This window comes from Epargyreus clarus, unplaced genomic scaffold, assembly GCF_041222505.1.
Source record: "Epargyreus clarus isolate Ecla_fem2 unplaced genomic scaffold, WU_Ecla_fem_2.2 ptg000021l, whole genome shotgun sequence".
Lineage (NCBI taxonomy): Eukaryota > Metazoa > Arthropoda > Insecta > Lepidoptera > Hesperiidae > Epargyreus > Epargyreus clarus.
This window is the reverse complement of record NW_027332228.1, coordinates 5,258,931-5,283,510: the sequence shown is the minus strand read 5'-3', so window position 1 is coordinate 5,283,510 and position 24,580 is coordinate 5,258,931. Positions and strand designations below refer to the sequence as shown.

The following is a 24,580-nucleotide window of genomic DNA, read 5'->3' as shown; positions in this document are numbered from 1 at the left end:
GCAATAAGTATGTAAGTACTGGAATGTTAAAAAATCGCGTTTCTGGCCACGTAACAAGGAAAACCATCTGACTTCTCAGAATCAGCTTCTCCGAATAACAATATGAATTCTACAACTTGTGTTGTATTTTATTCATTCATTGCTTTTTATTAACATTTGTCATTAATTTCAATAAAAAAAAGTATTTTTCAAACTACTTACACTACAAATACTGTTTCTATTTGCATTTATTAATGCTTAATATCGAAAGTACACGTCAGTTACACATCCATCTCTAAGATATCGAAACAAGATTTCTGCAATAAATAAAATATCGATAATGTACGATATTGCATTCGTTGAATAGTTAAAACGGGACATTGTTTCACAGATTTGTAATTATAACTCATTTTAAATAAGCAACATTTCATGTTATCATAGGCTACTCTACAAGATTATGAAGAATGCGAACTTATTTATAGTTCGCACCAAACTGCTAGTCCGCTCTGAAGTTGTTGCGAGCCGGTGTAGTCATAAAATTTTCTATGGCGACGCGATTCATTTTTATATTCAGAGCGGACTAGCAGTTTTACGCGGACTATACCTACCTTGCAATACTGGCATCGATGTAAACAAGGAAACAAAACAAATGTATTTTTGATCGTGGTACATAAATGTGTAATGTTAGTATTTTAAAAATAAATTTATAAAGTAAACGTAAATGTTATTGCGACGCTAGTCAGCTTATAATAGCAAGAACAATGAATTTACGTAAAACTTACGTCCTGTAGCTCAGTTATAATTAGTTTAGATTACGTTTCTTTGTGTTCAATGTTTGTTTATAAAACATGTGGATAATAGTCAAATGACGTAAGAGTGCAGTGATTGGAGGAGGCACGTGGCGCATCAAAGGGCACTGCTTTCACTTCACACCGCGGACCGCGACGGCCATCGACTGTCCGCAACTACTGTGGCCATGTCTTCTACATTATCAAAAATCGTTTTAATACCATAATATTTATAAAGCGCTGATAAGGTATATGTCATGTCACTTACATGTCATTCAAAATAAACTTCAATGTTTTGGTTGTTTTGATAGCTCGTAAATGTGCAATAAACTATTCTACTAATTAATCAGGCAATTTTATGTAGTTTTCGAAAGATTCTAAGTACAAATGGACCCTATATATCAATAACTACTATTATATATTAATAATACTAATATATATTAATAACAAATTATGAAACTTATGTTAGTTATGCCAGTCGTAGAAAAGCAAAAAAAATGTGACAAAATAATTATTATAAAATCTTACTAAATAAATTCAAATGCATATTCGATTAAATGAGTTCCTGTTACAATTTTTGCTCTGAGTATTTACTGCTGTGTAATATTATTAAGCGTTTTTAAGCTTGACCTTATTCAATTTTCGTCATATTATTCTGGAATTTACTACTTCACATCGATGTTGTGAATAGAAACTTGTGATAATTGATCAAAAAATTGCTCATTAACATATTATTATACTCTTTTTTATTGATAACACTAAAGAGTCAATAGTTGCCAAACGCAATTTAATCGATTGGTAAATTGTTTTTTTTCTTAACGGTTTTGCTTGAGCATATGATCATGATGAGGGCGATGGACAATTGACTTTCGTTATATTTATGAATAATCGCTTAAACATACTTTAAATGATAATGTTGCATAGTCCTATTTTATATTCTTATTTGGCCATACGAGTTTCTTCTCCGTACGGGCCGAGGTCGTGAGATTCTATGTATCCAACGCCCGAGTGAAAGTACCGACCCCAACACGTCATTCGGACAGACATACCCAAAACATACACTCAAAACTCTTTGTTTAATACCAGTAATTCTAAATCAATAAGTCTTAATGGCCTTAAATAATTATTTATAATTTTCGATGTTTTCTATTCATTGCCTCATTAGTTTTGTTAAATATTGTTAAGGTTACTTGATAAGGAACTTTAGATACAGTTACGGTATTTTATATTTAAAACATTTTCATTATTTTTTCGTGGTATAAGTAAATACTTACAGATTTAGAAATAAACCAAGAAAGCATGAAAATATTGATTTATCCAATTCAGTCAGTTTAATTGGTTATACTAATTAAACATTTACGCTTTGCTGGTACAAATTGACATTTATTAACGCGTAATGGTTGCTTAATTAGGAATGGTCCCCTACAAGAAAAGGCAATGTGTCACTGGACACTAAAAAGTTGTAAAAATATTTCAAAATAATATTTTAGCAAATAATTAGGTACATAAAATATATTACTGTACATAATATTTACCATATTACCAATCCCTAATACGGTAAATATATTTATAAAGTATATCAGTACCTTTGCCGAAGAACAGATCTATATTGTTGAGAAATACTTCTTCCTTAAGAGAAGGTTCACTTTAATCACGTTTCATTAAAAAAAAAAACATTTCGCATCATTGCTGGATTTAATTAATGAAGAACGGCTCAAAGATGTTTTACTGTAATAAAATTTTCTTGCTTTGATTCCGTACACTAATTGAACCGTCAAAAGAAAGTCAAGCTTAATTTACATAATACTCTAATGGTAATTCACGACGAGCGGCCGCGTTAAAAAGTCGACTCTACCAACTCTCTCGTTTTGTTGACTAGTCCGACGCCCCGACTACAACTTGAAATTTAAGCAACAAGAACTAGAAATATATTTTTAAAGTTAGCTTTACTTAAAGCAACTATGTGTATTACTTAAAATTAAACAACCAGAAATGTTTGTTCTATAATATTTTTTTTATTTGTACACGAAGGTCGACCGGTAGGCACCAAGCAATGTTTTCTAGATCGAACACTGTTTATTATCTCTTGTAACACTGTTTGTTATAAATTCACGTCATACAAAACCAACATTTATAAAACGCGTAAGGAAATAACTTGCGGTTGTTGTAGAGTTTCACATGAAAGCATCAGAGATAACAATTTTCCTATGACTAACATCAGTTAAGACTCCAATCTTGTGTAGAATTAATGATGTCCATATATGATTCAAACCCTATTACCATCGGCAATTGCAAGCTTCTTGACTGTTCTAGTGTAATAGAAAAAAATAGAGGAATTACTCCCTTAATTTTTATAATTATGTTGTGTTGTAGCCATATATTCAATAGTCATTTTGTCATCAACAGAATAAGAACTCAATAAAATAAGTAAAAAAACTATACCTACATAAAAAGTAAGATCAGACAAAAAACAAAGCATTTTCTTACTTATAAACTAATTCATACAGTGTACACAGCTAACGTATATATAATAATTTACCTTTGATCTATCCAATGCCAAATAACAAGGCAAGTTAGTTCATGTTATTACGTATCAAATTAACCGAGATATTACTGTACGGTTAGGTAAAGCTACTTATGGACAAATTATAATGGATAATAGTTGTCAATGTTGTCATGCAATGCACTCGTATTCTAGTTATAGGCTTAATTTTTGAATATCACACTATAATTTAAATTCATAGGCGCTTATACTGCCTATATACTAATCAAAGTTCAAATTCAAGCAGATAACTTTATAAACATATAGCATTTTATATACTTTACAGCACATGATTACTACGGCATAAGTTACCTATAATAAAGAAAAAGAATCTAAATGAAGTATTTAAAATAATTTTTTAACATTTAAAATATGAAATAAAGTAAATAATGCGCATTTCTGTCAGATTAAACGCTACTAATGTTCAAATGCATAATAACAGATCCAATTCAAAAACCCGAAAGTATCCGGACTGTTGGCGAACCATGAAATTAAGGTTACAATGCTTTGTCCGGTTACGGGTCAGTAAATTTGACCAACTTATTTGTAGATAAATATTATTGCGATTTGATAACCAATCACAAATTTATATATGTATTTAACATTTTTAGAACTTAAAAAAATGTTTTGATTGATTAGTGAGTAGATATACGTGTAGGCATTGACATACATACTTAAATAACTATGCTTCATATTATTTATCTTTACATGGCATAAATCTACAATCCAAAGTTGTATAATGGGACACAAACGATTAATTCGTTGTCGTTTTAGCGGTCAAACCCTACATAGACAGTTCTACTTTTGTGTATTGTGATAATTGTTAAATAGACCACGACCATAGAGTTACGAAAAATAGACATAAGGTTAACCTAAGTCGAAGTAGGTACCATAAATAACAATAAAAGGTCCACGATCGACTATCTCAAGTAAAGGCACTTTAGACGGTTATGTGAGCCTTAATATACTTAATTACCTAAATACTTATGGCAAAGATATTAAGATACAAAAACTAATATAGGTACTGCAATCTGACGTTACTTCGGCTAATAAACGTGACACCGGTGAGACCTAAATACTTTAAAATGTTTAATGCCGGGAAAATGCTGAGTGACCGAATTACTGAGCTCGAGCAGTTAACGAGTTACTGGAATTATTCAGTTAAATGGGAACACTTTGGTCATTAAATTCGTATATTCAATCTTTCTTACTCTATCAACATTACATTCAATTCAACTATAATACATTGCAACTACTTACATTGTTTACTTGACAACAAATGTAACTTCCCTTTAATATGCGTTTCGATATAATAATACAACCAATATATTTAATCTTGTTACTCTATCTAAATCATCAGTGATTGGCTTCTATAGAGCACAGCAAATGTAATAACGAATCGCTCGAGCTATTCACAACTGCATGTACTGGTCTATCGAGTTTCCACAATGTTGTTACTACTATTATAGACTACACGATTGCAATGCTACTGCAAATCGTGAATAAAATAGAGTGCATTGCGGTCCGGGGTTGCCTGCAATTTGGCCTCGATCGTGGCGCACCTTTCGCTCGGTGCTATTCGTATGTATGGCGATTAACAATGCGATCGTTGTCAATTTGATCATATTAAATTATTTTTTATATTTATATGTAAGTAAGTAACTATTTTTTTTATTATTTGTTTAGTTAAAATTCACTTGATTATTTTTTATTAAACAGCTAATGACGGGTAAGTACTTGAATACTACAAAAACTTAACATGAAGAAAATCCTTAAATGGAATTGACTTTAAGATGCGAAAGAAATGAAGCATAAATCAAATAAAAAGTATCTGTGTACTTGCTTACTTAAAACTTATAAATAAGTCAAGAGGCAATGCTCACAAAAGTTGAGACTTATGTCTATAAATTTTAGACACTTAATTAAACAACGTGTGCGTGCAACCATCCGATGAGTGACCGCTAGGAGTACAGTTCCGTGTTATAGAACTACTCCAAACGATAGCAGTTTTACCTTTAAAATATTGTCACAATATAATACGATACAAGCTTGTTGAAGGCCTTCTGTTATCTGAAAACATCCGGCAAAATTGTCCACTTACCCATAGCGCCACCGCTTATGATTAAAACGATCGTGTGCTAAATGTCAAGGGTGATAAGACTCTAGCCCTCTGCCTGAATAAATAATGGATACAAACATAATATATAAATTGCAACTGAGAATATACGAGTAGACAGCGCTCTTTCGCTTTGCGAAAGCTATTGTTTAAAAGAAAGATAGGGATTGCATTTCAATCTTTGTACCACGAATAAAAACTTTCAGTAAAAAGTTTCTTGTCAAGTTCATTGACTCCACCTGTTTTGTGGCCACTTTAAGTATGGCTGAGCATTCTAATGCAATAGTGAGAGGGATAGTTAGCTGCTTTTATCATTCAATTCTGCAACATTAAGTTTAGATATGGTACAATGAGTGAGTACTTAAGTTTTACTTAAATGTAAAGAAATATAATTTTCGAAAATACTTACTTAAACTAAATATCCATGAATTGTATAAGATTTTATACTTAATTATTTAGACCTTTTGAATGGGTTCATGAAGGTCGTCATATTTACCTTCATTTTAAATAAAAGGATTACAAGGAAGTCAACAAGTACGTTACATCAACACCACAGCATTGCAATCACTATTTAAACTGCCCTTCAAAAAATTACTCAAGTACTTATTGTTATTACATACTTTTTTTGGAAAAGTTCATTTCGTTCAAAGTAAATGAACAATAACCACTGCTTTCTGGTACCGAATATGTAATTTATTGAAGCAATATTCGTCCAAATTAAAACAATAACGGTAAAAGCAGTTAACGTTATTTTTCATCCGGAAAATACATTGCTCATACATACAGATTTTCGCTACAATTGGCACGCTAATCGTATCAATCGTTAGCATTCATGAGACGACCAATTATTTATATAATGGTTGTTTCGCAACATATTACCGCGCCATAGATGACCACATAAAGCAAACAAATCCATCTGGATTTGGAGCCAGGAAACTAACTTATAATGACATAATTACTCGTTATTGTTTTGAAATTGCGGATGGGATTGGCATCGCAAAATTGCAACTCACGTATTGCCACATCATAGCAAATTGCAAATGCATAAACGAACTAAATACGTAATATATATTCTAATGTGGCTAAAAGTAAGTATAGCTAATGAAATAAAGATAAACTAAATAAATCCAACGAGCTAATATAAATTGAACAAATCGTTTCTTCCCATAACGACATGTCAAGGTTTAGGTTTATAAGTGCCCTCAGATTTTATCAGCTAATGCTCTTAATTCTAATGTGGACTAGAATATGACAAATCAGTAGTATTTCTGGTCAAGATTTTTCGTAGCGAGAATTGTAGAGATTGGTAAATGGTAATAGATGTTGATAGATGCCATCCATTAACTATGTACTTGTAATCTAAGCTTGTTGCCCTTCACATAATGCGTAACATTAGTTTCTCTAGAACTTTATAAATGTGTATCAAATGCTAATTGTTGCAGGTGGTCGTGAATGCCGGGCCGCATGGATGGCGACGCACGCCTGGCGCTCGCTCGCCTTCGTCTTAACAATTTCCACTCTCGTCCTAGCTAAATGTAAGAAGTAATATTATGTAAAAGCCTGATTTCTAAAATATTGATGCAAAAATGCTACACTTAAGTTAATTACATTAATACCCCTCTATTTTCTTGCGTACACTATAAATGCGCTTGTAAAGCAATTTGCTACGATGAGAAATAAGAAAAAGTAATGACTTTTTATTGTCATGCAATGTATCGGTACGTAAATGTTTGTTACAAATGGATTAGGCATTGCAATGCAATTGCAATGATTGAAGCATTAAGTAGGCGGTTCTCATGTTTCTCGCCATTTGCGTCGATGGGAGCAGCCTACTTTCGTCCACAGTAGGCCATTGCTAGAACACACTGCCCTACAACGACATATTGCGGTCGTTTCTAACAATAAAAAGTGGTATGTAGTGGTAGCCAGTCACCCGGAGATGTCTCGATTCAGGTTACCCGGCGTGTCCTCAGAAACTCATCTCATTTAAATTCAACTCCACACGTTGTATTTGCGGTCTGGGGTTTGGCTACACAAAAGAACTTTCAGCTTTTGTCACTTCATTGTACTTATGAACGTTTTCAACCCAGAAAAAAATCATATAAAAGAAAGAGTTACAATTAGAAATTCCGGATCGTTAACAACAGTAACTGTTCCAACTTGAGAAATTTTATGTAATTTTAAACGAATTGACGTATTACATTTGATTGCCCGATTATTATCAATCATAATACGGAGATATACCATCTCCATAGACACCAACCAATTGAATAAAATACCTGTAACAGATCCACAGGACTTCAAAACTGAGAAGTACACCAACATTTAGGTATATTTATTATGAATAAATTATTTTTTACTTGTAGTAAAAGTTCCTTTGAAGTCGGTCACATTTTTGAAGTAACAACGCATCCTGCGAGCAGGTAGAGCCTGCTCTACATTTATATGTAGTCTGTCACTGATGTCCATGGGCCGCATTCACCACTAATCATCAGGTGGACTGCAAGCTTGCTACTCCAACCTTATACAAAAAAAAAAACAGTTGTATTATGTATCTCGCATTATAGATGCGGAACTAGAAGCATGGCGGGGCGCGGGGCGGCCGGCGACGCTGGCGCAGGAGGCGGAGGACGAGCGCCGCGACGTCGAGCTCCTGGACGCCGTACGCGCCTCCATGAAGCAATGGGAGCTGAAGAAAGCACGCACTAGGTAACATTACCTACCTATTACTTTTTCGCAAATAGGGGTGGCCACGGTTCATTTACTGTTAAACCATCCGCGCAACAAAGCACTAAAATTGAAATGCCTTATGTAACCTTATGCTCCGAAAACCGGTATATATTTTCAAATATATGCCTATTAGAATTCAGAAGTGGTTAAATTCGATCAATTGATCAGGCAAAAGTGGATTATTTAATAACGGGCAAACCCTTTTAACTACCTACTGCTACCCTATAGTTTGATACCATTTCATTTTACGTAAGGTCGTTTTATCGTTAAAACCTTAAGTTAGTCCAAAAGAAGGGAGAGGTCGAAATACATACTGCACAAGTTATTACTTCCTTTTATTGCATAATCAGATAACCAGTTCTTTAACTGGTACTCTTGGTTAAATGTTGACAACCTAACCCAGCGAATATCATTGTGATACTTCAAGTACCTGCGTAGTATAGTAGGTACGTTATTACGATCCGTTTAGAGTGACCTTTTGTACTGAGTAAATTAATAAAATTCTAGGCATAGACACTGATTACTCTGTGAATAATTTACAGGCAGTATAAAATGTAATAATGAATTTCTGTTCTGTAGTCGTGCAATCAGCACGTATTAATGCATACCTACGTATCTATGAATCGGTTTTTTATAAAACAACGAATACAAAACACAATGTAGTCATGTTAGGCAGACTTCACATTGTATCCAAATACATAGATACATTTAAAAAGCCTTGTCCTCTTATCTGTTTATACTCAGCTAACTGACGTTTTTGAGCCGCTAATCATTCTTCGGCGTCACCTGTTCACCTTGGTCTAATGTTCGGTACCTTCAGAAACAGTATGGGTAATGGAGTTAAGAATATTTTTTGCAACGTTCTTACAAATATTTGCAATAAGATTTAGACAACTATTTAAAATAAGTACTTACTTAAAACAAACTCTACCTACCGCCTCTATACCTACTTACAACTTACAACTATATTTCGTTCTGATTCTGTCCATGTACTAAACTACTGATGAAAAATAACATGGTTTCCATAAGGACTCAGTGAGACTTTTTGAAGTTATTAAAACAAAATAAGCACTGTACTATCAACACTTTCACCGCAAGTTTCTCTCGGTATGAACTTTCTATTGTGCAAATTCATTAATTCGCGATAGAATACGATTTGAGAATAAGCTTTGTACTTGTACCTACATTGTGATATTTATTATATTCTTTATGGAACAATACCGCTATGCAGCTGTGTGAATGGCTATTCTCACGGTAAATACAGCAAATTGGTGCACTTTCACATAAACTCACGCGCTTCTCTTTTAGTTATTATAATAAGAGATTATATCGAAGTAAATGCGATGATAATTGTTACGAAAATTATAAAAAAGATTTGACTTCGTATAATGAGAATTACTTGTGTATTATGAAATATAAAAGTAAAATTACAGTTACGTATTACGTAACTGCTATTACTTCGACGACTTTATACATTAGGCATGATATTAAATAAGAAATTCTAAGTGTAAAACTAACAAAATCAATAAAGTATTTAAGTATTCATGGATACTATGATAATAGTGGACAATGAACGGCGACTGAAGGACATAGAATAGCTTTATAGCGCCCAGTTACATAATGATGTTGTAAAATAAGCACAAATTAAAACAAACGAAACAAAAAATACACAATTAGAGTTATCAGTAGGTAATCTTTTATTCAAGTGTGGATTGTCTAAATGCTAATTTGACTTCTTTTTGCTGTTAAGTATTATTAGGATAAGTATTGCATGCGATCACAAAAACATGCACCATTAGGTACCTATATAAACATTTAGTACAAGTAGCTCTTTATGATCTAAGAAATTACTCAACTCAGTAGTTGGTAATGTAAGCTTATAATTTACATAAATTTCCATACAATTATCTTTACCTCCTTTCGTTCCTTACAATTTGATTTTTAGAATATGGTTACCTAAACAATAAAAAATATACCTTAAATATAAATTGTAAGAACTTACCTATAATTATAGCTAAAGCGAAGTAATTATACGAGTACCATAGATATATACCAATATACGAGAAGATGACTTTATTACAATTAAAATAACACTGTAACATAGATTTATCAAGCAGGTACGAGTAGGTGTACGTATCTATTGAAATTACGGTGTAATTACTCACACTACTTATTGTTATGAATTACCTCAATACTTACTTTAAAAAATTGTTCCCACAGAACAAAGCGGTCGCAAGGCAGCGTGTGCTATGGAGACTTCGGGTGCTTCGAAGACGCGGGTCCATTCGCATATCTCGAGACCCTGCCCAGTACGCCACAAGAGGTCGGCACGCAATTCCTCCTCTATTCAACCGTTAGCAGGTACATTTATTTATTTATTTATTTATTTATTACATTACTCGTATATGTATAGTTTTACTAATGAATATAATTGTTTTATAGAGTTCTGCTTATAGATTTTATAGATAATTGGATATAAATAAGTTTAACATTATAATTAGAAGTAACATAGAATGCAAAAGGCAAAGGACGTTGTATTTTGCACAATTAACAAAAACATTCAATCTTTTTACAGGTAAACAATTTACAAGTTAAAACTATGTTGCAAATATTTCGTGCAATATCGTTTATGAGTATTTACTTACTTCGCAATACAGTGGCACGAAGCTATTATCATGTATATGCACATATGTTTTACATTTTAATTACCTTACACTTGTATTTAATGTATATATTGCATGTTTTAGATAGGGTTATTCTATGCAATAATTGATAATGTATGCAATAATTTAAACATAGTGTGTAGATTGACTTAGGTCCTCATAATCAATCTACCGGTAATTTATTTACAAAAATCTACTTCTGACAATTGCTTTACACAAAACATTTTCAAATTTCGACTTTTTTTTAGTATTTTTGACTCTACATAGAGCCGTCTGACTATAAAATCATAACACAGGCTTGACTATGACCTATCTAATGACACATTATTATAACACGGAATCATGGATATTTCGACCTCGCCGGGCAGGATGGTCACCTACGCTAGTTGAATTCATAAATTGATTGTATCTTAAGGTTACAGCGCGACTCACAATGGATACCGACACTAAACTGAATTCAAATAATTTGTTATACCTATACTTATACCGAATGGAAATCAATAGACCGTAAAATAAATACAGTTACTTTTTTATTTAATTGAGTACCTTGATTCTAATTAGAAAAAATAAACTTTATTAAATTTCTTTTTGAAATATCAGAATGCATTAGATACTTATATTAAATAGTAATTTATTTAACACACAAAATCATTTCTTTATTCTTTTAATAATATTTTAAACTGTTCATTATTTTAAACAAACATTATGTTTTAATATAATATTTATTTACAGAGGTGACCAGCCCCTGTTGGCAGTTTCAGCAGGGAACATGTCTGCGGCGTGGAGCTGGGCGGCGCGGGCCTTCGACTCCGCCCGCCCCACCAGGGTCATCGTGCACGGCTTCGGCTCCAACTGCGACAACGTGTGGGTCTACGAAATGCGCTCCGCGCTGATGGCTGTGGTCAGATTTAGTTATATACTACTGTCCAATATATATAATATATTTATTATTGATACTTATGTATGTATTGTATGCCGACATAAAACTCCCATTTTATAGAAAAACTTACTCTGAATCGAACAATGATGTTTCTACATAGTAATGTATGTTTCTACCTTTTCGCGTCGAGAATATTTTAAGAGCCAAATATCTCATGTAGATGGAACATTATTAAGAAGAACAATGTTCAACAGGATACAGTAATTTGTGCAATAACAAAGTAATTCAGTACAAAGAACGGCCTACATTGCGTATGACACGTGTTGCGTAACGTTCGCCAAATAGTCTCGAGTGACTCATTTACCCTGTGTTGTTGATCCGTTAGCACTTTCACCTTGCTTACACCCGGACGTGTCTTACCTCATGAAAAAATTACGAGTTTGTGGAATTACGCATTAAAAATGTATAAATTTATACTTATGTTTTTCGATGTAAATCAAACCTTAGTCGCCAATAAGATAGTTACTATAAGTACCTACTAGTATATCAATTTAATTAATAGAAGTTCAAAGTGATTCTCACCACGAAAACAGATGTTCAGATGTTAGATAATATAAAGTATTCCGTAATATAATATAAAGGCATTCCGTAATCTCCTTAGAGCTATCAAGATTGTATACAAATAATAATGATTAACGTCTTAAATGTAATTTCAGATTTAATATAGTACTATAGGATTTTCTCTTTTTTGTTAGGTATAACATAGAAGTGACAAGCAAGCATGTGGTAATGGTAAATGGCTATTGCCGCCCATGGATAGGTATTTGTAATCAAGCCCCGATAAGATTAAATTCCTACATGAAGTCGACCACAATACGTTTCTCTCTACTAGACACTTCAAACCACTTCTGTTTATACATATAAATAATAAAATACTTTTACATTAACATAAATACTTTGTTTAACACAACAGGAGGAATGCAATGTAGTATGCGTGGATTGGGAAGGCGGCGCCACGATGCCTAACTATCTCCGTGCCGCCGCCAACACTAGGCTGGTGGGAAAGCAACTAGCCATGCTGTTACAAGGTACACAAGACACACATGATTCACAATCATGATTTCATTGAGGTTTTAGAGACACGTGTCCCAGGCACGAAAGGCACACATGAAACAGGCTTAGGCCTGCTTTATATTTTCGCGAACTAAATAAACTTTGTTAAAACGCATGTCCACATAGATTCATTAAAATCCTAACCATTAATTGTGCAGGTCTTGCGGATCACATAGACTTGAAGTTCGAAGATGTCCATCTAATCGGGTTCAGCCTGGGTGCCCACGTCGCAGGTTTCGCTGGGTCGGAGTTGAGAAACATCAGCAGAATTACTGGTAATTTTATATAACCAGACCTCATATTGAGGCCTTCCTGAATGAGTAGGTATAGTTATCGCCAGACCGCTAGTTCGCTCTGAAGTTGTTCCGAGCAAGTATAGTCATACAATTTGCTATGGCGATACGATTCATTTGTATATTCAAAGCGGACTAGCAGTTTTAGACGGACTACAGGATACGTCAATATTTGGTCACTATTAGTTTCTTAAAAAGCTCCGTTTATATATCGAAGCCTTTTGCGGAGGAGCCGCTTTGTACGTCCTACTTACCTTAGGAAAGTCGCAACTGCATAATCTTAAATAAAATAAACATTTTACACAGGTGATTATTTTTTTAGGTCTGGACCCAGCAGGCCCACTTTTCGAATTCCAAGATCCCCGTGCTCGACTGGATCGCGGTGACGCCAAATTCGTAGATGTCATCCATTCTAACGGTGAAACTCTCATACTTGGTGGTTTAGGCGCCGCTCAGCCTTTAGGTCATGTCGACTTCTACCCCAACGGAGGTCGGGTGCAACATGGATGTTCCAATTTGTAAGCATATGTTTAAAGAGTACAATTTTTAGCTTTTACAGTGTTATAACCTTTAATATATTGAGTTGTATCTACCTAAATAATTAGTTTCCGTTGATTTCCACAGTAACAGTACCGTAAAAAATAAGAGAGGGAACAAAAAGATTCCTTTTTAATGAATCAAAGCAACAACAGACAGATGGTAGAAAAAGGACTTATGTTTTAAAATATTTCATAACTTCCTCCAGGTTCGTAGGCGCAGTTTCAGATCTGGTGCTCCCCTGGGCAGCCGCGTCTCCGGAAGGTCGCTCGTTGTGCAACCACAGACGAGCTTACAAGTTCTTTACTGACTCTGTCTCGCCAAAATGCCATTTTCCAGCTTTCCCTTGTTCAGACTATGATACATTCCTTGAGGTGAGTATGAAATAGAAAGCTCGCATTTATAATTTAATTCGATGAAGATAGTAATCCAAAATAGCGGCGTTTGTATGCTTATACCTGACACATGAGAGAGAGATCGGGGAAGACACGACCAAAAATTTTAAATTTCTGCCGTCATTAAGCATTACAATTCCCATTAATCAATATGATAACATAATAACCACAGCTAGATTACTTGTTCAAGTATTATAATCCATTCGAATTGTATGACCTCCAGGGTCGATGCTTCCCGTGCAGCGGAGACCGGCGGTGCGGCAACATGGGGTACTACGCTGACCGCTCCTTGGGCCGCGGGCAGCTCTATCTCCTTACACGAGAAGAGGAACCCTTCTGTGGTACGTTTATAATATTTACAATTTCAAAATGTTGACTGTGATTTACATGAAATTGAAATTTTGTTTAGTCTTCCAATTCACTCTATACCAGTGTGGTACAATATGACTTACAATGTCTGCATTATATTTAATTTAGAAGATAACCCATACCTGGTAATTCAATTAAGCAGTTCGTGATGATTTTTATAGCCCATCAGTACCACGTCTCCCTGTGGTGCGGTAATGAAATAGGAGCAAAACCAAATTACGGCCGCGTCACACTCACTCTACATGGTGATTCGGGACTTAATGAGTCATTTCCCATGACAAAGTAAGTTTAAATTAAGATAATAATCTTAGAAATGCCTAAACTATTTTTAACACAACTTTTTTCTTCTTTATTTTAAATTTATTTATATACCGATAACTACAAGGTCTGATCATTTTATCAAACTTTGGCTTTTAATGTTGTATAGACCACTGTGTCTATAATGTCCCTAATTAGGTAATACCACAGACCTGTATTGTACCTTTAGCCCTTTACACCCGAAGATTTTTTTTCGCAATTTCCGTTTCAAAACGTTTATTACGGCTTTTTATATAGCTTAAGGGATCCACAAAAAATACAAAAAAAAATCCAGAGTTTATACTTAATCCAGAAATCGACCCGCACGATCGTGAGTCTCCGGTGGGAACTGTCACACTCACGATCGTGAAAATTGCAAAAAAAATTAGTGTTTTATCAAAAAATATTAGAAAATTAAAACAATTTGGAGATATTTAACATCACTGTCTTTATTTTCATTAGTCTTTATAAAAAATCTGTCTTGGCAATGAAACCTAAACTACGTAATTCTATGAAAATCAACATTCTTCTGTCTTCTGTTATTGCCTCCGTCTTCAATCCAGGTCTCCAAGGCGTAGGTATTCTTGGCTAGGGAATACATCCAATGATAATGCAGATGGAGAAAACTTTAGCCATATCTATTGCAATTAAATTAAGTTTTCGACCGGTTCTTCTTAGATAATATAAATTTGTACATCTGGTTACATATCAAGAGCCTCACAATTCAAATATTAAGATGAATATTTCTTTGGAAACTTTACTGGAGATGTTGCTAGGGATGTATATACCTTTTCAAGACAGAAAACGTATTCTTTTCCAAGCTATTTTTCGATGTGTTGGACTTGAAGATGCTCGGCGGCGAGAAATTTCTAGGGATGATTTTGAAATAGATGGTTGAGGTTCAGGCTCAAGTTCCAGATCCAATTCTAGGTCAGTTTCTATTTGAGGGTCTGCATGTGCTTCTGGATCTGTTTCAGGGCACAATTCTTTAAGTTGAAACTCTTCTAATCTATTTGGTTGAAGCTCTTCACTTTCATGAAGATCTTCAATGTCCGATATAATTCTCCTCACCCCGCACGAGCAAAATCTGATCGTCATTTAAATGTACCCCTAAAATTTAAACAAACAAAATTGTTATTGACGAAACATACACATAACTGGTAATAGCAATAAAAGCATTTTCATCAAACGTTATTCTGCACCAACAACCGAAGGCACACGATCGTAACAGTTGAAATTTGCAACTTAATTGTATCTAAATTGCAAGTTAATCGAATAAACTAATAAAGTCCACGTATTAAGTGTTCTTTTAACTTTTAAATAAGCAATAATTAATAACAGATACTAAACATTTAATACCAAAAATAATTACATACCTGTGACAGTGCGCGGGTCGAAACAATCTGCCATCTTTGGACGAGTCCCTAGCACAACTGACCGCCTGCACCCCGCTCACTTAGCCGGTAGCACGTGCGATACTCTCCTCACGATCGATCGGCATCGGTTGCGTTTCGAAAAATAAGAAGCTATCGCGTGGGAATTTTTTTAAAGTGAAACTCACGCTCATATCATCTCGGGTGTAAAGGGTTAGTGGATAATACGTTATGTCCCACCAACAAAACTAACATAGTTGATACTTAATCTACCATGCCGGTTTTATATTTGTGATTTTGAAATCAATTCAAAATCACAAATGTAAAACCGGCATGGTAGATTAAGTCATCTTAAATTTAGCTTATTATGGTCATGTGCCTTCCTTTTTTATCTTTTCGATGGGGAAACCTTCAAAAGGTACAAGACAATGTGGGAGCGACGCCGGGTTATGTGGGATTTTTACCGCAAAAAACGCCCCGGTGGCCGTCCTCAACGCTTGTTGGAGAACTCCGGGATCTCCCACGGAACACCGCCGTCCTTCTCGTGGTAGCTTACTGGACGGGTTGAGCTCCCACTTTTGCCGCCCGCAACCCCGGAAGCCCCCTTTTAGTCGCCTCTTACGACAAGCGGGGGATACCGTAGCCCTATTCTAGTCCCGGAACAATAGGGTCATGTGCCTAGACACTGTATAAAAATAGCTTGAAACATCCAGACGCGAGGATAGCGGTCGCGTGGTGCGGTTCTCGCGCGTGATCGTGCCACACCCGGCGTTGGGCGTGCCGCTGCGCGCCACCGTGCACTACGCCGCCTACTCCGGCTGGCTCAGCGCCGGCGCCAAGGCCGTGCACATCGACAAGCTGCTCATCGGCGACAGCTTTGGCAAGACGTTAGTATTATTCACACCTTTTCCACTTTTTAAGTGTTCGTTTAACATTCAATCGACAGATAGGAAATCCTTTTGTTTCTCATTCGACATATCTTTTACATTTCCTGTGTTAAAATCTGCATCTGACTGCATCGACTCCAGTAAGACCTGAGGATGAGATTACCTTTGTCTTTGTGAGTTCGATAATAATCCATTACCGACTTTTTTAAGACATCACCTAATAGCATTCTAACATTTCTAAAACATTACCAAGGTTGTATAAATATAAAAATTAAATAGGCATGTCAGTATGTAAAAAATGGCCACCTGTTTATTAATGGTTTCTGAATAACTTTCTTCTTTCCTACCTTCCAGATCATCATTCTGCAAAAATCTACGCTTACTTTCGGATGAATCAATTCAACTACCACTGTATCCAGGAGACTGTCAAATAGAGGTATATAATTTTATCTTCAACTTTATAAATAATGGATGTTTGATATTAAATTATAAGAGTAATATATTTTACCGTTTGATTTTCGTTAAATACTCACACATTATTATTTTGTTTTTCAGGAGGCCGACCCATCTTCAAACGCAACAGTAACTGAACAAGATTTTGTAAACAGAGAAAATATAACAAAGCGACCTATGGAAAACCCACAAGACAACGAATTACCTGAAGAGTCACCTCAGCGACCGTTCATTCTTGTTGATGCCTACGAATGGAACGGCCCGGCGGCGGACAGTGGGCGCGCATTTGGCATGACCAACACTAAAACAGCTCCTAGTGGAATTGTCGAAATAGCCGAGCCAGTGTTAAGACCACGACCACGAAAAACGGCCCGACAGAGAGCAGATGGCCCCGAAGATATCCCGGAAATATCCGAACCTTTACTTCGAGCTACACAACCTCCACAGTCTACTACTCAACCACCTTCACGCAAAGCTAAGAATTACGATGAACCTACGACACAAACTTACGATTCTACTTGGGGCGAACGAGCAGAAAAAGAAGAAACAGGTTTTGCTGTCCAATTCCTACCATCACGACTTGCGTCATTCATTTCTAGAGCCGAGCGGTATGCCAGGGATACGCTACTTCCGTTAGTTTCCGCTTACGCACCTCGCTTACCCATCTTTGGTTCTCGAGAAATACCAAAGACCACCGCGCGATACATACCAACCGAGGATATAAATGTAACCAGCTCTGTACCAATCCCAACTCCAACATTAGAGATGAAAATAGAATCACTTCGATCTATGGGTCCACCCGGCGAAAAGCGAGAAATAGAAACTCCCGAAGACCCTGACATTCCGGTCGTCATCGAGACTACGACGACATCATCTACAACGACCACGCCTACCACGACTACGACGACCACGACAACGGAGAAGTTACGTCCAGCGCCGACAGAAATGTTGCAGGTGGTACCGGGTCCCGTCATATCCACCAGCACGGCACTGCCGCCTGTAGCTCTTAAAAGCGAAGGCGAGAAAATAGTGATTGTTTATCCGAGCAACGCTAGAGATGAGAGGAAAATTCGTTCCCACTCATTTCCGGAAGAGTTGCAATTTGAAGCGCTATATCGGCACACCGCCGAGCCCGTTGCCGTGAGAGTAGACTTACCAACTTTCTCCCCGCCTACAACAACACCTATTCCCAGTACAACTTTTAATCCAAAAACTAACGATGGACGATTCTTACCCGGACCGCTACGATCTGAGGACAAACGAGAACCAAACTCGAGATAAAATTCATTCGTTCATTCCAAAACAACCATAAATTATTGTTAATTCGTATTCGTAATGTAAATAAGATTTTACAGACTGCTTTCGGCTATAGATAGTTAGATTAAGTATTGTACATACCACATTTAATTTGGAGAAAATTTTAAGTTTAGACCAATTGAATAAAAATGCCTATTTCAATATTTTATGTACATACAATGATAAGTAAGGTTAATTAAAATAAGAGACATATTTTTGAAATAAAAACTTATTTATTGTACAAGTTCTTTTCTAACCTTAGCATTAACATGTGTTTTGGAATAACGTAAAACGTAATTAAAACATTATGAACATAAAAGATAATCTAGTATCACTTTTCTGAACAAAACAAACAGGTTCTTCTTATCCTAGTTGCAACAATGAAATTAAGGACGACTCATTCACTCAACATTACATATTTCATTCGTTTAATATTTTCAATAGTAATTGCTAACTTAAACAATTCCAAACGTGCTATTAAAGTGCAAACAGACGTCAAACACAAATTGAATAACACTTTATATTCTTCAATTCAATACAGTTGGTGGTGAATTATATAATTATCTTCTTACTTGTCCAATTTTTACAAAGTTTTGTACATTAAATCTGAGTCACAAACCAACTGGTAATATCCTGGTCCAAAAATAATATTAGACTGTAATTAATGCGGGACATTTAGAGGGCGCCGAATAACAAGGAGAAATTAAGTATATGGAGAATATTCATATGAATATTAGATACTATAAAGTTTAGACCGTTGTTCATTTCTTTCAGTCGCCATATTTTGCTTTATCCTTTTGGTATATATTTATGATGACACACTGGTGGCGTGTTAACGTTGTACAAGTAGAATACTGAATTTTCATAAATTCGGTATTTAGTGGGCACAGCAAGTCGTGTTTGAAGTAGAATGACAGCCACCCTAGGTAAGGCCCCGCCTCGTGTTCACATCGTTTACCTCGGAGTCGGTTTTGTTATAATATAAGCGGAGCATGCAGTCCACCTACTGTTGTCCAGAGCCGTTTGTACTCAATCCCAGATAAGATTAATTTCTAACCTGTGGTCGGCGGAAGATGCGCCACTACCCCCGAGGACTAAGCTGGAACGCCTCAAGAGTATGTCTCCGTTACATCCTTCAAACCGCTACACGGCAGCGCTTAACCCTGCCGTTACGCAGGAATAGGTGTGGTGGTGGTGCTGCCGGAGTGTTCCGGCTCGTTCAGTTACTGCATGTACTTGTCGGAGTGCTGCGAGAGGATGCGCGCGGAGGCCTTGGCGTCGAGGAAGAGCGCGTGCACCTGCGCCACGTGCGGCGGCGCGATGCGGCCCGCGCCCTCCGCGCGCGCCGCCAGCGCCGCCGGCGTCAGCAGCTGCGCCGCGTACCTGCACACCACACGCATACGTAACTATAGATATCTCACCGCCTTGGAATTGAAGGAAGCCATTAAACGGCTTAGACGGCTGACGATCTGTCAGCCATTTAATGGCTGTCATGGTGTAATTTACGCGTAACAATGCCGACATGTGCAGTCAAGTTGTGCAAAAACACGAATACGAAGAAAAGTGCGAAGAAATATCGATTCATTCGTAAATTACTTAAAAACTACATTTTTTTATATTTTTTTTTTTTTTTTTTTTTTTATAATATAAGAGTAGCAGACGAGCATGCAGTCCACCTGATGGTAAGTGGCTACTGCCGCCCATGGACATCTGTAATCAACCCCAGATAGGATTAGATATTCCTACCTGAGGTCGGCCACAGATGCGCCGCTACCCCTGAGGACTAAGTTGGAACGCCTCGGAAAAGTATATCTCTCTTACCACACCCTTCAAACCGGAACACAACAGCGCCTAACGCTGCTGTTATTAGGTAGAAATAGGTGTGGCGGTGGTGCCGCCAGAGTCGAACCACAAAGGGTTCTACCACCTTCAAATATATATATATATATTTCGTGTTTGAAAAATATAATATTATATTTTTCAAACACGAAAATAAATGACAATAACAATTTCAATTGTCAAAACTGGTTACATTTTCTTGTTAGGAGTAATCTTTAATAAGCTATGACGACACGTAACACCATAAACTTGACCAACATTTAAACAAGGTTTTGAAGGTTGAACCCTTTGTGATTCGACTCCGGCGGCACTAATAACAGCAGTGTTCAGCGCTGCTACTACTTACTTGTACTACATAGATACCTACCTAAATAATTTCTTATATTTGCTACATGTCTCAAGTATAGAAAACTATCAATTGACTATAAAATTGATTATGAAATTATCTCACCTAAGTGTTGCGTTAGCTCCGACCTCAGCAAGTGCTGCCAAAGCTTCATCTTCAATTGACAGCCCCTCTGTGGTTGCACGCAGTTTCAATATCTACAAATTGAACAGTACAATTATGAAACATCTTAAATTATACTGCCAAGGTTTAATTCTCCTTCTATTATTGTAATATTGTGTTATAATAACTTCATAGTAATGAGACCCGGCAAATATTTATTATGTAATAATTATAACACTGATTATATATAGGGAATAACATTCATAACATAATAGTTACTCTAACATAGTCCCACCCACATTTCTTGCTCTTTTTCATAATTTCAGTAAGCTTACAATGAAATGCATAATATGAAAAAAAATATACAAACCTGCAACAGTTCTGGCTTATTGTAAGGTAGAGTGCGAATTATAAGTAGTCGATCCAATAGATCTAGAGGTATGCCATGTGGAGATATTATGTCCTCAGTACCCCTGAAACATGCAATTAAATAATATGTGATAAAAGCTGTCAATCTAGTATTTGTTGGCTCACCTCCATTCTAAAAATCTGAGTCTTAAAACTAAAATTTAAAAAGAAAAATAAATCCTGCTAGCCTGTTAACCTGGCGCTGGTAACCATTAGAATTACCTATTAATGACATTTTTCTCTATAGAATATATAATTAAATTTTAATTAAACCTGGATACTGTTAGTTTGTAAGCTGCCTTATTGTAACAGAAACAACATATAAGGGGAACTTACGTAAATACAGCAATGGACTGATGATTAAAATGAAAAATGACATAATTCAATTTAATGCAATGATAAAATGACACAAATTAATATAAGACAAATAGTAATACCAACCTGATTTGGCAGCGTCCCCTGTTAGTTGCAAATATAACTATTGGCGCAATCGCAGATTCCAGAGCGCGGTGGAGATACGTAAACGTTTCTATATCTAGCATGTGCACCTGGAATATAAATGTGTAAAGCATTTCATTAATGTCACAAAAATATTGCAATGAATTTGCAGATAATATTCATAGGAGATTATGTACATATAGGAAACAATTTTATATTATGCAAATTGTGTATCATCATTAACTTTTAATCTTACAAAAAATGGAGCATACACATACCTCATCTATAAATAGAACACCTGGAACCAATTCTGCAATACCTTGGTCTATGTACTTATTGACTACTTTGTTAATTTCCTTCCTAAGTTTATCTGCAAAAGAAATATTTCAGTATTTAATATAGGTATGCAACAAGTTCACTTTCAGATACAAACATTATCATTATTTAGAAATATTCAACTAAGCAGTATTAACTGCTTCTTAACAAAAATAAAAGTATGTTATTGGTTAAAGAAGCATGTCTTTATAACAGACAAAATATGGCTAAATTAAAACTCTACCAGTGATTTCAGTCTTCTTTGGTTTCATAAGCTGTCCCATCATGGACATGATGTCATGGCCACCCTGGGGTCGCGCATTGGCACAGTCCAGGTCATGTAGGGTAACATCCTGTACTACTTCCTTCTTTTTATGAACGTCGCCTTTTGGCAGAGGAACATATTCTTCTGCCTGAAATTTAAAAAATACTTGGTAAAACTAGAGTTTGATGTTACTCCAAATTGGGAGCAGAACTGGTAATTAATTGAGAAAACTTTAATTCCATGATCCAGAAATACTAGAAGTACAATCTCCTGATGACTTATAGAAAGTCACTATAGATAATTGTCAAATAGGACTAAGATAGAAACCAAAAAAAAAAATTACCTCCAAATCAAACTCAGTTGCAAAAGTGTCACTCCTGCCCTGTCGCTTCACTGCACCCGAATTAACTTCTATATAAATGACATCGCCCACTTCAACTTTCTCCTTTTGTAAGGACTCATAGATGGTGGGATCTAACTTCAACTGCTTTGTACCCTTTGCTGTCTTCAAACCAATTATTACATGTGACACTGTCTTGCCATATCCTGGTAAAAAAATGAGTTTATATTATGTTAATTTAATTAAGCCTCTTTTTTCATCTATTATAGTTTTTTTCTATATTAAGTCAAAGTTTTATATATACATTATATAGAAACAAGGTTTTCTTGATGTTTGCCCAGATTTTAAAGACTCGTTTGTTATTCAAAGAACTTTGCCTTCTTCCTTTATGGTTTGACTCAAAAAGTGTCATCTCTACATCTATTTCTGCAATAATGTTAACCTATGCTGTGATCTGGTTAAAGGGTGTTGTATGGAAGACACTTATGTGAGGCCTACCAACTTAGTCCTCTGGAGTAGAAGCACATCTGTGATTGACTTTATGCAGGACTCTAATCTTTTCCATGGGCTTAGTTACAGATGTCAACAGATGGCTCTACTTCTTCATAATAAAAAAAGATTATATCAAAAATGATAACCTCCAGCTGGATTCTCAGTCTCCACGGGTGTCAATTCAGTCACTTCACCCTCATACACTTCTTTAGTCTCACGAATACGCAGACCGATTGCACGGCGGAAGTTCTCCATCAATACTTCGGTTTTCTTTATCTCAGTACTGTATACTTCACTACCTACCATAGGGCAAAATGGGACCTGTAAAAAATGAATTACATTTAATTTGACATGGATATTATACAATTATTTTAAAATATTTATTATAATGTACAGTAACATTAAGTATTTGTCATTTAAAAAAGCAGGGAAAGTATTCAATATTCTAGTACTGAATTATTGTTTAATACTAGTTGATTTCAAAGAAATGCAAGATTTAACCTTGCATAAAATGAAAGGTAGAATATTATACCTTGTTACCAAGTTCCTGTGCTATAGCAAGAGCAATAGCAGTTTTACCGGTTCCCGGAGGACCAGCCAGTAGTAATGCTCGGCCGGCCATCTTCTTGCTTCTAATCATGTCTACAACAATACCTGCTGCCTAGAAGCCAAGACAATTTAAGACATTACCATAAGATATAAAGAAAACATAAAGGACAATGTGAAAGGGAAACTCTACTCAGCAAAATCCCATTAGTTGTATTAAAAAATCTATATAAAAGGAAATTAAGTATCAATTATTGTCATCATGAAAACTCTGTGATAAAATTATTACGACATTGAACATCAAATACATGTATATGTGACCTTAATAACTTCATATTTAAGTGGTTAATTCTAGAATAAGAACAAGTTTCAACTTTAAACATGATTTCCATGGAAACCAAAGTAACCTCAAAATTTGATCAATACATTTTCCCCGTGAATACTATAATGCTTTGGTAAAATTCTAGTTAACTATCTATAATAATGATTTATGCTTATTTTATTTATACAATATTTTTACCTCTCTAGCCGATTCTTGGCCCACGAGACCGGCAGCCATCTGAAGAGGAACCCCATTTTCATCCAAGCCCAAACCTTTGATATGACTATGAGCCGATATTCGCTGAGTTTTAGCGGTACTTTTTACTTCTTCGATCTTCATTTTATTTGAGTTTTACAAAAAACAGTATTTAAAAATCACTTTATTGATCACAACAAACACGGTGAACAAAAGCTGCGGTTCTAGAATGAATTTGATTTTGATTATAATGAATAAGTT

The 24,580-nt window shown here is 35.5% G+C and overlaps 2 protein-coding genes and 1 long non-coding RNA gene across 4 annotated transcripts in view; 1 reads left to right on the top strand and 2 right to left on the bottom strand.

Moving 5' to 3' along the window:
• The window catches only part of LOC140751045 (uncharacterized), a 22,576-nt gene extending 3,621 nt beyond the window's left edge, over window positions 1-18,955 (top strand). For both annotated transcript variants that reach the window (XM_073084863.1, XM_073084864.1), the window contains exons 2-14: window positions 6,868-6,960; window positions 7,993-8,134; window positions 10,376-10,516; window positions 11,551-11,719; window positions 12,672-12,786; window positions 12,970-13,086; window positions 13,427-13,622; window positions 13,850-14,015; window positions 14,260-14,377; window positions 14,567-14,687; window positions 16,789-16,962; window positions 17,317-17,398; window positions 17,518-18,955. In XM_073084863.1, the coding sequence (XP_072940964.1) occupies window positions 6,894-6,960; window positions 7,993-8,134; window positions 10,376-10,516; window positions 11,551-11,719; window positions 12,672-12,786; window positions 12,970-13,086; window positions 13,427-13,622; window positions 13,850-14,015; window positions 14,260-14,377; window positions 14,567-14,687; window positions 16,789-16,962; window positions 17,317-17,398; window positions 17,518-18,696 (2,787 nt within the window). In that variant the 5' untranslated portion in view covers window positions 6,868-6,893 and the 3' untranslated portion in view covers window positions 18,697-18,955. The remainder of the gene's footprint in view (window positions 1-6,867; window positions 6,961-7,992; window positions 8,135-10,375; window positions 10,517-11,550; window positions 11,720-12,671; window positions 12,787-12,969; window positions 13,087-13,426; window positions 13,623-13,849; window positions 14,016-14,259; window positions 14,378-14,566; window positions 14,688-16,788; window positions 16,963-17,316; window positions 17,399-17,517) is intronic.
• LOC140751048 (uncharacterized) lies at window positions 14,809-16,279 on the bottom strand. The gene is made up of 2 exons (XR_012103267.1): window positions 16,079-16,279; window positions 14,809-15,812 (listed from the first exon to the last, which is right to left on the bottom strand). It is a non-coding gene; the product is annotated as an uncharacterized LOC140751048 (long non-coding RNA).
• Window positions 18,925-24,580, bottom strand: pont (RuvB-like helicase pontin). Its single transcript, XM_073084865.1, has 10 exons — window positions 24,323-24,580; window positions 23,789-23,917; window positions 23,403-23,577; window positions 22,768-22,970; window positions 22,404-22,572; window positions 22,123-22,214; window positions 21,848-21,954; window positions 21,369-21,471; window positions 21,002-21,093; window positions 18,925-20,094 (listed from the first exon to the last, which is right to left on the bottom strand). The coding sequence occupies exons 1-10, from the start codon at window positions 24,461-24,463 to the stop codon at window positions 19,935-19,937; spliced, it is 1,371 nt and encodes a 456-aa protein (XP_072940966.1). The 5' UTR covers window positions 24,464-24,580; the 3' UTR covers window positions 18,925-19,934.

Bases quoted from the DNA above. Each gene is read 5' to 3' on its own strand.
- pont (XM_073084865.1), bottom strand. From the start codon at position 24,463: ATGAAGATCGAAGAAGTAAAAAGTACCGCTAAAACTCAGCGAATATCG. The intron at 23,918-24,322 runs GTAAAAATATTG...CTTGGCTTCTAG, and splicing joins GCCAAGAATCGGCTAGAGAG to GCAGCAGGTATTGTTGTAGA. The intron at 21,094-21,368 runs GTTTGTATATTT...TTCAATTTGTAG, and splicing joins ATAAGCCAGAACTGTTGCAG to ATATTGAAACTGCGTGCAAC.